The following is an 18,234-nucleotide window of genomic DNA, read 5'->3' on the forward strand; positions in this document are numbered from 1 at the left end:
TTAGTCTTATTATTTTTTTTTTTTTTTTTAGATTAGTGAGCAAATGGTCTCCAATCATCTAACAGTGGACTTGAGGCAATCAATGAATACATTTTCAATGGAGAGATTACAGCAGACATATGCTACCATCTTATGATCTTAAATCCTGCCAAATATGTGTCTGAAATAATGTGATTTCTATGGTCATTTTTTGAGCTTTGGGGTTAATCCAAGTTTCAAGAAGGGAAAAACTGCACTTGCCTGTGAAAAAGATAGATTAACTCAGGAACTAGTCAAAGAAAGGCCTTAAAAAAAAAAAGTTTCTCTAGTTGGCAACTAGAACCAAACCTAGAAACAGTGTTTCTCTGAGCAGTCTAATGCTATGGATGCAGACATTTTCCCAGCACTGCATGGGTACCTCATATAAAAATAATATTAATAATAACTGAAAACAACTTTAAAAAATTATCTTAAATGCAATTAAAATTTTTAATTGGCTACATACAAAAAAAGTTCAAGAAAATACATTTTAAAGTGCAGGGAATTAAAAAAAGTATATAGAGATGAAATTCTTGAAAACTAGATAATGGTAAAAAAAAAAAATTTTTTTAAAGAGGGGGGGGAGGGAAATCCAAAAGAAATTAAAAACAGTTACTAATTGAACAATAAATTACATAACCACAAAAATTAACTTTAATGAAATGAAAGTGCAGATATTTTGTACTGAAAATAACAGTACATCATCATCAGCATGTAGAAACAAGCAAATCAAAGAAATGGGAATACAAGGTACATACAGCAGTCGGTGGTTTACCAATTAAAAACTGTTGCTGCATGCTAGAAATTAATTTTAATTAGTTTTTAATTGGTAAACTACTGACTGCTGTATGTACCTTGTGGTTGCATTTCTTGAATTTGCTTCTTTCTACGCACTGATGATGCGCTGTTATTTTCAGTACGAAATATCTGTACTTTCATTTCATTAATGTTAATTACTGTGGTTATTGTGTAATTTATTGTTTATAGTCATGCCACAGGTACCTTTAAAGATTAGTTACTAATTGAATTATTGTAACCAGTAATATTAATTACGATACACACCGATCACTGTCATTTTCTAACAATGGTCTCTCAACTTGATAAGGTACTGAAGCATAACATATATCTTCAACAAGAAATTTCCCTTCTTCTTCCTCTCCTAATATAGCAACCACTATTCCTAAAATAAAAATAAGTAAATAAAATAAACATTTTCTGTCAATATATATGGGATATGGAATGAATAAAATAATGCAATATTCATGGAAGGCGTAATGGGGTTTATGTCTTACATGACAAACCCATGATTAGCACATCTATTCATGTGTTTATAAAATTATTATGCAATTTAATATGCATCAAAATAGTAGAAAGCTCTATGTGTTGGCAGTACATTCTAGTTTATTTAACAGTATTTTTGTACTGTGACAAGCTGTTCTCGTGCTCTGAAGATGCTGGAAATAATACCATCAAAATATCAGTTAATAAATATTAATTATTTTCTTATTATTCTGTGGTGTGAATCAATACCGTTATATAAACTAGTATGCATCCAAAGATTTTTCGCTTTTGATACTTATACTGTAAGTTAGGTTTTATCAAACTGTGAGTCATGTTCTCATTTATTGTCAGTGAATAATGATATGATCAATTGATCATATCACAAGCCTTAAAAGAAAATTAAAAACCTTTTAAGAAAAATTTTAAATATAACATGTTAAATCTGTGCATTTAAAACTGGCCATTACAATATATTTAGTTTATCAAATTTAATTACAGAAAATAAAAATTGTATCTTCATTTAGTCAGTCATGATCCCTCTAGGAATATTCAAATTTAATATCCTTTGTTGTATATGCTATTTCTATATTGCTAATTATTTATTATTTTATATTCTTATGATAATTTAAGAAGCACAATTTGAAAATAATATAGTTTATATGAAAGTGTAAGGCAATTATTATTGAAAACATTAAGCTTTTTATTCCCCAAAGAAGATAGGAAGAACTCTTTTGGGCCTAACAAACTTTATGGACAACAGCTGGCATTCAGTCACCATCCTCAGTCATCAATGATAGCCAAATTTGGGGTTATAAATGATTTATAAGTCCTTGGGAGAAAAATATAGCAGATAACTCTATTCTTTAAAGGTACCTGTGGCATGACTATAAACAACAAATTACATGATATCCACAGTAATTAACTTTAATGAAATGAAAGTACAGATATTTTTGTACTGAAAACAACAGTACATCATCAATGTGTAGAAACAAGCAAATCAAAAAAATTGGAATACGAGGTACATACAATCCATGGTTTACTAATTTAAAACTGTTTGCCATGTGCTAGAAATTAATATTAATGAATATTATTATTAAAAACTAATTTTGATGGTTACATAATATGAGTCTACTACTTGTAAGTTGACAGAAAAAGATAATTGGATTGAATCTATTGGAAACGACCCTAGAATGGAAAAGGTAAAACAAAAATGGAAACGACAAAATATAATACACATAGCAAACTGGAATGTAAGAGGAATAGCATATAAAGAAATAGAATTAGACCAATTATTAAATGAAAGAAATTTTAAAATAGCAGTAATCACTGAAACAAAAAAGAAATTAAAAGGAACTATGAGAACCGAAAATTTTAATGTGATATACAGTGGAGTCGACAGAGACCAAAGAGCACAAGCAGGAGACATGATTTGGATTCATAACCCCCTTTCAAAACAGTTAAAACATTATAAATTATGGAATGAAAGAATAATAGAAGCTAGAATAAAAATAGATAGAGGGTATTTAACAATAATTGGTTTATATGCCGCAGAAGAAAGAAGAGAACAGGATAATACTGATTTTTATAATTGGGTACAAAACATATATAATAAAATAAATAAAAATGATTACGTAATTTTAGCAGGAGATTTAAATGCAAGAATTGGAAACACGAAAATTAATAATAATATAGGAATACATAGAGAACATACTCTAAACAGGAATGGTAAAAAATTGATTGACTTTGTAGTTTATAATAACCTAAAAATAATGAATTCCTTCTATAAACAAAGACATACATAAATATACTTGGGCAACAAGAGGATGGAAATCAATATTAGATTACTTTATATTAAATGAAAAGACATCAAAATTTTCACTAGATGTTAGAGTTAACAGAGGATATGAAATAAGCAGCGACCACTTCCTTGTTAAAATAAAATTAAGATTACCACCTAAATGGCTACAAGTAACAAGAACAGAAAGAAAAATGGAAACATTTGTTTATAAAAATAGACTATTGAATGACACAAATGTACAATGACTATATGAACAAAGAATTAACCAATATCTAGATAAAATAAAACAAAATGAAGAAATAGAAATAGAATGGCTTAATATAAACACGATACTAAATGCAGCAGCAAATGAAAGCTTAGAAAAGACCAAAAAATTCAATAAAAGGAAAAAAACTGAAGATCTGGGGTGATACAATCAAAGAAATAATCAAAAAGAAAAAAGAAGCCTATCACAAATGGTTAAGCAGTAAAAGATTAGAAGATGAAATAGAATATAAAAGAATAAGAGCCATAGCTAAAAGAGAAGTCAGAAAAAGACATAGAGAATCATGGAACAAATTTGTTTCTAATTTAGAACATGATTTATATAAAATAAGACCCAATGTATATAAGATTTTGAAACACTTAAATGCAGATACCAAAGAAAATAAAATTAAACACTGAATTGAAATTAGAAAAATTTCTAAATTACTACACAGAACTGTGGACAGACAAATATTTTAAAAAAGACAACTGGCAAACAATTAACGAAAATGAAAAGGAAATAACTAAAGAAAAATTAGAAATCAGCCTGAAAGAAACAAGAAACAGAAAATCACCTGGAGAAGATAAGCTAGGTTCAGAACTATATAAATACACAGGAACAAGATTCAAAGAAAGACTCTTATTATTTTAAAATAAAATTTACTCAACTGGTATCCCCCCAATAGGAAAAAAGCAATTGTGATTCCGATCTTTAAAAAAGGTAATAGAGATGACCCTAAAAACTATAGAGGTATCAGTATATTAATTCCTTTTACAAAATATATAGCAGAATCTTAAATAACAAACTAATGAAATATTCCAAAAACTTTATTCTAGAAGTACAGAATGGATTTAGGAAAGGACGAGCCTAAAATTAATAATACAGAAAAGAAGAGAATACAATTTAGAAACACATATTGCATTTATTGACTTTGAAAAAGCATTTGACAAAGTTAAAAGAAACATATTATTTAACATATTAAAAGAAAGACAAATACCAAATAATATCCTAAAAGCTATCACAAGTATATATGAAAATAATCAAATACAAATAAGATTAAATCACGAGCTATCATATACGAGAGAGATAAACCAAGGGGTCCGGCAGGGATGTCCCCTCTCAGTAACTCTTTTTAATATCTACTTAAATGAAATAATGATAAAATGGAATAAAAATTTACATCAAGGAATTAAACTTTCTCCTACAGTAAACTTAAACACCCTCCTCTTTGCCGATGACCAAATAATAATTACAAATTCTGAAGATAACTTACAGAAAGCTATTTAGATCTAAATGAGATATCCAAAATTTATGGTATGATAATATCAAATCAAAAACTATGGCCTTTAAAGGACAAGATCCAGCAAAAACTAAAATAGTAATAGATAACAAGATCTTAGAACAGGTGAATTCATTTAACTACCTAGGATGTGCAATCACATATGAAAATGAAAAAGATATAAACGTAAACATCGCAAAATATTTAAAAATAACAGGTGTAATTAACTCTATATTTAAACCTAGTTCAAAAACAAACCAGACTAAAAGTATACAATACATTAGCCCTACCAGGCTTAATGTATAGAAGAGAAATCTGGACAATAAAACAAAAAGACAAACACAGATTAACAACAGCAGAAATGAAGCTTATGAGAAAACCTGCAAAGTATACCCTATTTGATCACAAAAGAAATGAAGAAATTATGAAAGAATTAAATCAAGAACCAGTAACAGAAAAAATTAATAAATATAAACATAAATGGATGGAACATGTTCAAAGAATGAAAACAGAAAGACTACCAAAACAAGCCTTTAGGAAAAAGAAAACCAGGACGTCCTCTTAAACGATTTAACGATGACTTCTAAGGCCAGAACAGGCCATGCTAGGCCTAAATCCTTGATACACATGATGATGATGATGACATAATATGAGAATCTCCAGAACTTTTGAGGGAGAGAGAGAGAGACAATTGTTCCAATTCTGATTTGGCTGATGTAAACAGCTTTGCAACTTTCTTTGAAAGGGCATTCATATTTAAAACTGCTTCTATGGAGAAGACGAGCTTCATCCCACTGGATACTTTACTTAGTGTCAATACTATGTTTTGACAGACCAGATTTTTGAAGTTTCATGTATTTAATATAATAATGATGCTCATTATTTTTTCCACAGAATGGCTGGTCTGCCCAAAGTTTGTCAGATTACATTCACATGGTATCTGGTAAAACACCAGCTAATGACAGAAGTTACAGTTTGTCTTTAGCAGATGGCAACAAATGAAAAATTCTGTAGATAGGAAAATATGTAGGAATAAGGTGATACTTCTTCAAACTTCTTCCAATTGGCCCACAGATAGCCGAAATAAGGGATTGGAACCCTGCAGTCTATTGAAGAATCCTGAGGTGTTGAAACATGGGAATCAATTATCTGCTGAATTTGATTAGAGTTGTAACCATTGATGGTGAGAAGTTATTGTAAGCTTGAGGGAAAACAGCACACATTATGTGCTCTATTAATTAGAGACTTGATAACAACCAATTTTTTTGAGAGGTGTGTTGAGCAGCTTTTTGATGAATGTATCTGCCAGTAAAGTAGGTTTTCAATAAACATTGGTTGATAAATTACCAGAGGCTGTACATGTAAGAAGAATGTCTAAGAATGGTAAACTACCAGCCTTTTCTTTTTCCATAGTGAATTTAATGCGTGGATGAAAGATCCGTTGTAGAAAAGTGGTAAGTTCATTTTCAGAATGAGGCCAAACAGCAAAAAACATCATCATCATAACGAAACCAATGAGAGGGTTGGAGATGAATGGATGAGAACAAGTTATCTTGAAGATGGTTCAAAAAATAGTTTACCAATGATTTTACAATTGTGGTAGTATTTGGATAAAGTCAGAGAAGAGGTAGAATGGGGATGGTTCCCAAGGACAAGATTAAGTCATAAACAAGCCCATATGCAGATGGTCATAAAAGCTAAGTCACTCCCTTTCACGGTTTTCTCTATTCCAAGAACTATCCAGATAATTAAGAATGTTTGCATAGTTACCAAAATTTGTACAGTATATCCATGTAATTGTATGGGAATATGTGTAAATTAAAATCAGTATGGCTTTTTGCTCATTACAACAATGAACTCGTTATTTACATGCTTGTTACAATAAAGTGTGTGTGTGTAGAAAGTCAGATAGAGAATTGTAGAAATTATTTACTAATTGTAACTCTATAGTTAATGACTTGAGACAAAAAGACTTAGAAAGACAATGAGGATAACAATATACAGAATTGTATGTAATGTATATAATTAATTTTTTTACAGCTTGAACTTCATTCTTTTTAATTCAAAATCTGTTTGACTTTGAAGTAATGCACCATCATGGGTACAAATCTAAAATATCATATCAAACTGAAAATTAAAATAAACATACACACACAGTTACTCTTCACAACTGACTATTAACATAAGGGTTGGATAAAGAGAAAATGGGAGAGGGTTAACAGACCAATGTTATGTTTGTTCTATTTACATTTTTAAACAAAAGATAATATATCATTTTGCCACTGGCAACAAGCAGCAGTTTCAGCTGAATATTATAGTGGAATTTTACTGTACTATATTTATTTATTTATTTTGAACAGTATTAAGCTTATAAAGAAAGAATGCAAAAAAATTAATATGAATGACTACTGAATAAACCTTACCAGTTACATGAGAATGAACATCTAACTTTCCATTTATTACAATTCTCTGCAAATCATCTTCAAGGATCAATCCATCACTTTCATCAGTATAATGCTGCCTAGTTGGCTGTGGCATCAAGTTATGCTTTTAAAGAAAATGCAAATACAAATTTTATGTACAACTATAATAGAACCTTCTATTAAATAAATATTTAATTACATACACTATAACACAACCTACTCCCTTTCCTACCAATACATGAACCATAAAATTTGTGCAATCTTTTCTTTCCTTAAAAGTTAAGTTGAAAATTCAGTGACATATATTTAAATTTTTATGCAAATTATGAGATAATTGTGAAAAGCACAAAATAAAATCACTGCTGAAAATGACAAATGAAACAATTTGCATTGCAATGCTGCTTATGTAACAATTTTTATAAATTTCATAGTTTAGAGAATTCCAAATCAGCATATTAACCACTATGTTTTAGATATTCATCGAACATGTTTCTTTAATGCATTTATGTTCAAATCAGTGTTTTTCACAAGGACAGAAAGGACAAAATTGACACATTCAAAAAAGAACATCATTCCCCTGATGATAGCAGGGGATTGATGTTCACATAAGGTAGACATGAAAGAGGAATTAAAGTCAGAGATTGGTAACTGCTGTAGAGGACACAGTCGAGGTATTTGGTGAGCAATTCATCAGGGTGTTTCATTCTCAGTGTAAATCAGAAACGCAAGTGTAAAGAATGAAATGAAAGAAGACTTAATGGTGAGCAAGCAAGAGGTATATGAGGAGTTAAGTAAGCTAGATGTCAATAAAGCAATAGAACTTCATGATATATCAACACTTGCCCTAAGGGAATGTTCCAGGACGTTAGCATCAGCCTTTGCCTAATCTGTTTAACAAGTCTTGCAAAGCAAATCCCAAAAGGAGTAGAAGGAAGGCAAATTGTTTTGCTTCAACAAAGCTGGTGATAAAGCTTAGGCAACAAATTATAGGCCAATCTGAATATCCGGAGCTGTAGGTTAAGGAGAGTGACTTAGTTGATAAGGACAACAAAAGTACTGGTGAATAACTTGGATACAAAAGTGGGTTGATAATAGTGGTATTCTTTGTGCTTGTCAGCATGGACTTATTAAAAGGAGGTCATGTTTTACCAACTTGCTTATGTCTGTAACAAGGTGACAAATGTATTGGACAATAGAGATGCATATACAGTAATATACTTTGATTTTGCAAAGGCTTTTGACAGATTGCCACACCACAAGTTGGTTACTAAACTGAAGCAGATCAGACAGATATCAGCAAGTTGTATATGGGGGGGGGACACTACTATCTCAAAAGAGGAAAGCCACTATTGGTGTGCCACAGGGGCTTTGGGCCTATTGTTATTTAATTTGCATATTAATCATATCAGGATAGGTTTAACTGGTGATATACAACTGTTAGCAGATGATGCAAGACGACTTGAATAGATTGTATGAGTAGGCAGTAGCATGGAACTGCCAATTCAATGTTGCAAAGTGTAAGGTTCTGAAATTTCGTAAGAAACAATCAGATGCAAAGTATACACTTGGCAGGGAAATTTTGGAGGAAGTTGAGGAGATAAGAGACTTTGGAGCGGTGGTGATGGACTAGGATATGAAGGTCTGAGGTCACAGTGCACTAACTGTGAAGACATTACATCAAATTATGGCAATGATGTAGAGGACCCTTAACTTAGAGAAATAAAGAGATTCTGGTTCAATTGTATAAGGTTTTGATCATGCCTCATATGAAATACTGTGCACAGACTTTTTTCATGGAGGTGATGAGAATATATTGGAAAGGGCCCAGAGAAGGTTGACTAAGGCCATAACTGATTTTTGGGATGTGATTGAGAGAATGCAGTTTGCAAACCCTGTGAACAAGAGGAAAAGAGGAGATATGATTGAGATATTTAAGTTGGTTGAGAGTTAACTGGATTAAAAAGAAATTTTTCATAGAATGGGAGAAGGAGTAGAATGAGGGGACATATCTGGAAGCTGTATAAGGAAGGTGTGAGCAGGGACCTAAGGAGCAGATTCTTTGCATAGAGAATAGTTTGCAAGTGTTGCCTGACATTATGGTGAATGCAGATGCATTGAATGAGTTTAAAGCATGGTTTGATGGGTTTGTGTGTAACAGTGTTTGCCTCCTTTTGTTTGACTTCATGGAGGTCTGATGTTAATAATAAAAATAATAATATATTTACAGTCCAATAATGGCAGATTTATTATTATTTTTTTTTAATTTACCTGCAGGGGGCTGCTGCTGCAAGTTTTTTTGTACTGTAATGGACTGTATCTATGGTTATGTGTGTATGCTGTGGTTTTCAAGTGTTTCATCATTATGTTATTGATTCATGGCAAATTATTACAAGCTATTAATCAGTTTTTGTTGTTGTTATTGTTTTGTTTTGTTTAAATAAGTTTCTTTGATTTTTGCAATTAGTGAAACTTTCCATAAAGGTACCACCATACATTTTTTACTTACTATGAATTTTGCAACCTCTAAGGATGGCCTGCATTGTCCTTATTTCTATCCCTCCTACCCATATGAAAACTCTTCCTAGCATCAATCAGGCAAATACCTCTCGAGAGCTTAAATGACTCAATGACATCTTTCTTTAATCTTCGTCTATCCACCAAACTGTGTAGTATGCATAATCTCAGTCTCTCCTTATAACTAAGCTTGCCACATAGTGAAATAACACTTTGGAATTTCCTTTGCAACTTGACTAATTTATACAAAATCATATTATGAGAATAAAATGTATGAGATGTAATTTATCATAAACACATACAATGCAAGCTACATCATACTGATGACTGACAGGAGCCCTCTTACACCTTAGGATCTGTATAACATCAAACAGCTATACTATAATCACTAAAATACCTAAGCACTAGTTATTTAGTGTACACACCGTACCAAAACAAAAATAACATACTTTCGGTGAACAAAAAGTAACTAAGTGTCACACCACTTAGAAGAAATTAAAAAAACAGAAAATGAAGTTTTCTCTCTCAAGAGTTCAAATGGCTTTAACCATATGGTGTCCTAAATAAAGTTATGCTGATTAACCAGGATATGGTTTGTCAAAACTTAGTAGCATGTAGTAGATATCCTTTTCTCAGAGGAATGTGGATGCTAAACCGTTGATCCTTAGAAAGATATTTAAGGGGCTGAAAGGGGAGAAAAGGGGCTGGATTTTGGTTTTTTTTGGCTGTACAGGAAGAGAAAAGGAGAGGCAATGATTAGGAGCTTGCGGCTGGAGGTTTGGTAGTTCATACCCAGGTCCCTGATGGTTTATTGTCGTAGCTTCGTCAACGGTGAGTCTCGCTGAAGTTTTCTGGGTAGTTTTCGATGCAAGTCTGCAAATGTATCTCATCACGTAGAACACTGCGCTCCCCGTAAAATCAAGAACTACTGTTTGGGGTCATATGGATAAATGCCGAAAGCAAAATCAGAGCTTCTCCATGTTTCTACTAGTGTAATAAACTGGCAGCAAGGAAGAAAGAAGGAAAGATGTAGTTTGTTACTCAGGCCGAACCAACCGTGACAGTATACTGAATACAGAAACACCCAAGTTAAAGAAAGAAGTATGCAGATCAAAGCAAAGATTCAAGATGTCCCAATGGAATTTTTGTTCATGGTGAAGGACTATTTATAAAGAAAAGTACTGTGAGTAAACACATCATATTGATGTTTCCTGGTTTATAGATATGTAAAAATTGTATGCAGATGTTAAGCAAGTGTCTGTGTTAAAATTTTTGTAAAATACTGAGTAGTAAGTCAGAGTGGTGTAAAATGTATATGTTGTATTTGTGTAAGGTAAATTTCTGAAGTTAGCTATGCTGGGAGAAATAGTTATTCCTCACTATTTGTCTAGTTTGTAATCGCAATTGTTTTAGTTAGAATAAAATGCATTGTTTGAACAATAATTTGATCTGAACATTGCCAATGCACTATCTTAAAAAAATTATGGACCTGTGTGTGTTAATTAGATATTGCCTCGACTTGCTATATTGTTAAAAGAATTTTGACTAGATTTTCCCTTTATTCCATTTCTATAATTTCTCGCTCTCTATTACTGTGTCTGACTGGCACAGTCGTAAATCAAATAAATTTGTCCGGCCAAAGACTGTGAAAAATTTAATATACTACAATTGTATCGCCAATGATAGCTAAAATTAGAGGCTGCTTTACATGCGATAGGTACAAAGGGCAAGGGCAGGAAGAAAAGGGGAAACAAAATTTAAGATAGAGATGTTCAGTTCACTAAGCTTCTCTATCTTAAATTTTTTCATTAAAATGGCATAGTTAATGGGAATGATAATATAAGGAAATATAAGAACAAATAAGATATTACGATGCCACAGTTTAACAAATAACATTACTAGAATTTTACACTAGCAATGTAAGCAGACTGCCTAGACTTCAAAGTTCCATGTGCATTTAGCTCAAGCTGACCTAAACATAATTTCTACCAGCAATTTAAACTTCTACATTTATTCCAGTGTTGTCTAGAAAAGAATATCTATAGTGTCACTATCAAGTTCATAATGACAAATAATATCAAATAATGTTGCTTTTTTTTTTTCAAATTACCAGTGCAGTATTCCAACAGAATTTCAACTGGAGTGATTACCTGATTCTCAGCACCTGTCTTTAAGAGATAATAAAGATAATGTAATATCTGTAGCATTTAAATTAGAAACAACTTCTGCAAAACAATGAAAAACGACTGCAAATATTTGGAAAGCAAACACAAAGGACATAAAAATAATATATGTATGCATCTATTATTATTATTATGTGCCACCTCCAAAGAGTCCAGGACTCAGCATTATATGCATTATAATGCTTATACACTGTATTATTATTATAAGTTGTCATAAAAAAATTTTTACGATAACAGAAATATCAAGATGGTACCTCTTCACTAATTTCTTTTAGGATACTTGGCTGAAGTTCCATATGCTTGAACAGTGTTCCAATCACACAAACTCTGTTATCACCTGACAAATCACAGAGACTTTTGATAACAACATCTGTTCCTGGAAGACAAAAATATAACTATATTTATAGATAGATAGCATTATTATTATTATACTTTATCTCATACCTCTGTGTAATTTCATTCAGCGTCAATGCATTCTTGACTGATAACATTAGTCCACTCCAATGTTCCCTCTATGTGGTGCATGTAACATGCATGCACACTGATCAAAAAGGGAGCTTGCATACCCAGTAACTGTGCACATAAATCATTTTCAGAATTTCTAATTTACAGTCACATTTTGGAACACACTATCAAAACTAATTATGTGATAAATCATGCTTGTCACTTATTTTCTTTAGTAATTTTTCCAATGTTTCCATTCTAATATTAGTCTAACCAATTCCAACTTAATACACTTCAGTTACTTTTAAGACCGCACCATGAGGACAAACTGATGCTGATGTCAACAAGTTGCAGAGACATATTTGTGTAGTGTCTATTGTCCAGACAGACAGTACAGTTGCTTGAATTCATGAAAATGGTGATGGATTTTTGTAGCTATGCAGATTTAAATAAATTAATTTAGCACTTGCAATTTTGCAGGTTATATGCACAAAAGGTTATAGTTACACAAAATAAGTACACCGTTAATATGAGAAACATTACATTAATGGTTTTAGTTAAGTAGTTGAAGGAGTAAGAATTTAGGTTACTCTTATAGAAATATTTAAGATACAGCATAAAATATCTTTTAACAAAAATGTTCTCACTGATTTTAGGCATATCAGATTACAAGTTTGTGGCTTGTGACTTTTCTATTGTGAGCACAGGCGACCATAAACATTGAGTGTGAGACTGGAAACTTGCAACAAAATTTTTTCATGCACACAGATGCCTGAAAAAATTAGAGGGCATATTGGTCCACTCACTCATCACTTATCTAAATAAAAATTTACTCAATACCTTGCAGATTACACACTTACCTGTAAATTTGTTATAAGATTTACTTCACGAACTTATGTCTCTACCATATTCCTGCCTATTTAAAAATACAACCTATGGTACTTTATTTATTATTACATAGTACTATATCAACTGGAGCACTGACAAAAAAAATAAGTCCTGGAAATCTCACAAGATAATATAGAGCCAGTAATTTCCCCAATCCAGATCTTACACTTGGCAACACTGACTAGGCATCTATTCTCCTCTACCCAGCATACCACTCTGCTCAAGCCTTCCTGAAAGGATACTGTATCAGAAATTATTCAATATCATTCTCCTGAAATCAATATACAGCATCATCTGCAAAACAACTCTACAGCCTTTCCAAATCAGCAATATATCATTTATATACAAACCAAACAGTAATAAACCAGGGACAGATTATTATGGCACCTTGCTAATCACCACCACTTTCTTCCATTCTGCTGAACAGGCCACTTATCAAATCACAACCAAACTAATTTACACAATAACCTGTTATACAGTAGTCTGTCAAAAGCTTTGCAAAGTGCAGTAATATCACAGTATAACCACTGCTCATGCAATTCAGTTTCAGTTTATTATAAAATGTGAGTCAATTAATATTTATCCATTTACGCAGTTTAATGTTTTAATACACAAGATGATCTTTAAAAAAATATTAACAGATATATCTGAAATCTGGGTTAGAAATAAAACAGATGATCAAGGACTACAAACATAGATATAAGAGTTCTGGGGAAAATTGAGGAAATGAATAGATATCATCATCAATGAGGGAATCATATTATTATACAGGTATCTCCATGAAGTCATAAAGACAAATTGCAGGAGACCCACATTAACCATTACACACACAATATCCTTGTCACACCTCTCCTTTAACTCATTTACTGTCATGGCGCTCACAACTGCTTTTGGCATTCCATTCGTTCACCACTCTCCAAACAACAAAATATCTAGTCAGCACATCATTACTAACACCAACCAGGGGTGAACCCTGAATGTTGTGCAAGAGTGCAGTTAGTAAGTTTGAGTTCTCCCTCTATTTGTCATACATTGTAAAAGTTCTTTTGTGCCAATCTTATAGAAGAATTCCATTAGTTTTTTTTTAGTTTTTTTTTTATACACCTCTGCTTTATATTCATTTTAATCTGCTTTATATCACTACTCATCCACTTAACCACCCACACTTAGTTTATCTGTCTGACTTTGGGTATGCTATCTGATAGTTTCTCTCAAACAATCCTTCTGACCACTTCCCATGCACTATTCTTGTAACTTCTTAAGCTATGGAACTGCTCCAAGATGTCTCCCAAGTCTGTGATAATTATCAGCTTTATAGTTTAACATAAACTCCTTCTTGATAAAGAATTCCACATGTTAGGTAATCTCCAGATCCAAATACAACCATTAGAGTAAAACATTTGGAAGCATGATTCCTCACTCCACAGAATCCTTTTCCAATTATATACGGCCCAGGAATGGTATGAAAGAAATCAGTGTGAATGTCATATTTGGCATTGGGGGGGTGATGCATGTCTTGTTTGCAGCAATTCTGCCATGGTAACCCAAAGAATGCAACTTTCTGAAGACAGTTCTAGTGTTGACAGATGTCCCTGCATTATTTATCACCCAGGTTGAGTGCAAGATGCACTACTGATGATATGCGCTGCTCGAACATTTTGAGACAGAGCTCGTCGATCTCAATCAGTGAATGTCTGTGGCCTTCCAGGGCATTTTCCTGTTGTGGTAGCACCATCAAGTTTCCATCTACGAATGATGTAAGCAACAGCAGATTTTGGTATACTAAGACAGGTAGCAATGTCACAGACCATCCCAAATTGGAAGTGTCAGTTCAGTGAACAAGGCATCTCGACATCGAGTACAGTACAAAAAATGCAGCACATCCCATATTTTATTACCAGACTTATGCAGATACTCGCTGAATATTTGCATGTGGTAGGATCCAAAATTTGCATGGCATATAAGGTGTCCAAATATTTTTGTCAACATAGTGTATTTTCTGATACTATTACCAGATCCAGCACTCTCAAACCCCTAATCCACTCCAATATATTCTGTTTTTGGTAATTATCCCTTAGAAACTGTATAAATTATTTTTTCATTTCACCATGCATTCTTTGTTCCTTCCAATCTATGTACTCATAGAATGGAAGGAACTCATAGCTGAAGGGTAATCATATGAGGTGTGACCTACCACTTACCATCAAGCATGAGGTGAGACCTACTGCTGCAGTAATCGTATAAGGTGTGGCCTACAGCTTAGTATCAAGTATGCACAATTTATATATGAATGAATATACTAATTAAAAGTAATGAAACATTTTATTTTCCTTTGTTATTTATATTAGACTATTGGCATGATTTGCATATATTAATTGCCGAATGTAGCCTTGATGTCTCGAATGAATGCTTCAAATCTGTTCGTTGGGTTAAGTCTGTGCCACCAAGTTTCAATGAGGTGCCTTGGCAGAAGATCGGGGGTTGTCCCATGCATTTTTCTCAACATCTTCAGTATCAGATCTCCCCACAGCCTTTCAATTAGCTCGGTGTGTACTCCAGTTATTGGGTCAACGAAGTTCTCACTATGGTTTGCAGTTTGGTGTACATAGCCATGAGTTTCTAAGCCTCTGCTGTGATAATGGAGTGAAGAGTCTGTCTATCTTGACACTCTACCACAAAAAATCGATGCTTGACAATCCGATCAGGATGTTTCTGGACTAGTCTAAAAACCCATGGCCCTTCCATCCTTCTGTCATAATTTCTCCGTCCAGGAAGCACTTCCTGAAGGAGAGGTTTCTCATAGCTGCCAACATCTTTTCCACACCCCCAGAAGCAATCTCCCTCAATTGCCTTTTCACAGTAGTAGAAACTCCCTGCAGTAGAGTTTCTTCCATCTGAATAACCGTGCCAGGTCCTCCCATTCTGTCTCTCTTCTCCCAAAGTCGAAAGGGGACATCACAGCAGAGGTTAAACCGATTCTACTACCGCTTGGGAGCAGTGACCAGTAAGTTCTTCCACTTGTGCAATAGACAGTTCGCTACATCACAGAAACGCAACCTCCAAAATACTCCATACAGAAAAGTTGCTGTGAGCTTGACTACGGCTATCTAAGTGAAGAAGTTATTGAAACAATGAACCAATTGTGTTGATTGGCAACCTTTCCTCTTGCACTTGAACCCAGGATAGCTGGTGACGGTCTCATCTCACTTTTTCTCTTCTTTCGAATGACCATCTTCGTCTCTCCTCCACATCCCAATTTTGTACACCAAGGCATAGCAGCTTCATCTTGAAAAATGCCCTGTTCTTGAAGCCAGATTACTGCGCTTTCCTCACTGTTGATGACTGAGTAAAATAGTCAGCTTCGCATCTTGACATTTACTATCCCTAGAGTAGATCCTCGAGTAGCTCGCCCTGATATATATATATATATATATATATACAGCCAAGTCTATCTCCTTTCACGATGTGACATTTACCATCCTTAGAGTAGCTCGCCTTTATATATATATACAGCTAAGTCTATCCCCTCTCACGATGTGTCCTCTCCTACAGTAGGTCACACTTCATACGTGATGTGCATTGGTAGATCACGTGCCATACAGCATGTCCCAAATAATACTTGAAACTAAGGGGTAAGGTCACACGTCATACGATTACCTAGCTGAAATCTAACAATAGAATCCACTTATTATTGATAATATTATCTGATTGCAGATAATATTATCAATTGGCTATTGTTATCAAAATCAGTCGGTCCTAAAACACACCATTTAAAATGAATTAAAAATAATCCATCTATTATAATCAAAGTTCCGGTTATTGTTATCAAAATCTTCGAATATTTAGCCTTTTGCAACTCAGAATTCTAAGAAATAAGGATTAATCATGAGAAAATTTGGCAGAGAACATTTGTCAAAATGTAATTTTTTTGTTAATCTTCCTTTATTCTTATTCTTCCGTAAATCTTATATATTCCAGGCAAATGCGGGGGGGGGGGGGGGTTTAAATACAGTCTAATTGTCATTTTTCGAATTTATTTTCATGTTCTCTTTCAGTGAGTGGATTTGACTTTAAGCAGACTTACCATAAAACTTTTTTTTTTTTTTTTTTTTTTTTTTTTTTTTTTTTTATCAAACCGGGACATTTCTGAGAGTTTGCTCAAAACAGAAAGTAACGCCTTCTATGCTAAGTATTTATGATTCAAAAGGCTAAATAACGGAGTGGTTAACAAAAAACAACATTTCTTAATAATATTTTTTAATTACTCTTAACTGAACATAACTTATTATTAAAAAGTTATTAATATTTATCACTAGCGTGAACTTTCTTTAAAAATTCTTTGTTATTTTTAATTGTGTTGAAAAATTCACTACAATTTAGTTCACTATTAAGTTTGCAGCACAATACAGCTTTTACTGTTGATTCAGTCATTCTACCTCTTTCTTCAGACCATATGTTATTCATTATTGAGAATATTCTTTCAACAGGTGAAGATGTGCCTGGCAGGCTGAAAATGTATTCTATAATTTGGACAAGATTGGGCAATGAAATGTTATTTTCTTTGAAATGACTGAATAGTTGCATTTTCAGTCAGAGGTCGCAAACTCTGATTGAAAATGTCAGAGTTTGCCGACCAAAAAGCTTTTCCAATCACCACTTCATCAAACAGTTCATCCATGTTTATTGCATTATTTTCAAGAGTTTCATTAATTTTTTCACCTGAAGCTTCAATTTCCAACCAAGTTAATTCATTGTTGTTTATCCAAGTAAAAGATTCTGCTCCATCAAAACTGTTTTCCCAATGCTCAATGTAAGAAAGACATTGGTCATAAAATTTTGTAAACTCTTTTGGAATTGTAGTAATACTTCCATTATTTTCCAGTATTCTAAAAAGCTTTTTTGCTTCTTGAGGTATAAATTTATTATCACGCCTTTCCTCGAGATTTGTTTTTAATTTTCTAAGTTCAATGACAATATCTGTTACACTCGCTTTTGTACTTTCCATAATCAAGATAGATTTGGTAAACAATTTGAGTTGCCCGTGCACAAACCACAAATACATTTCACCACAATCATTATCAAAGAACTGTTTTATCATCACCGGGCAGTGTTCTTGTGAAATAAAATATGATTTCAGTCCCTCATAGATTTCAAGTATTCTG

At 32.9% G+C, this 18,234-nt stretch overlaps 1 protein-coding gene across 2 annotated transcripts in view; it reads right to left on the bottom strand.

Moving 5' to 3' along the window:
• The window catches only part of PolD2 (DNA polymerase delta subunit 2), a 186,682-nt gene that overhangs the window by 155,392 nt on the left and 13,056 nt on the right, over nucleotides 1-18,234 (bottom strand). The window contains exons 2-4 of one of the 2 annotated variants that reach the window (XM_090404738.1): nucleotides 11,995-12,110; nucleotides 7,044-7,167; nucleotides 1,081-1,198 (exon numbers count right to left, since the gene is read on the bottom strand). In XM_090404738.1, coding sequence (XP_090260864.1) covers nucleotides 1,081-1,198; nucleotides 7,044-7,167; nucleotides 11,995-12,110 — 358 coding nt within the window. Of the gene's footprint in view, nucleotides 1-1,080; nucleotides 1,199-7,043; nucleotides 7,168-11,994; nucleotides 12,117-18,234 lie in introns of both variants that reach the window. The other variant, XM_090404730.1, reaches the window with a different exon arrangement.

This window comes from Typopeltis vanoorti, chromosome 2 (genome assembly GCF_054136105.1).
Source record: "Typopeltis vanoorti isolate ZY-2024b chromosome 2, IOZ_Tvanoo_1.0, whole genome shotgun sequence".
In the NCBI taxonomy this organism is placed as follows: domain Eukaryota; kingdom Metazoa; phylum Arthropoda; class Arachnida; order Uropygi; family Thelyphonidae; genus Typopeltis; species Typopeltis vanoorti.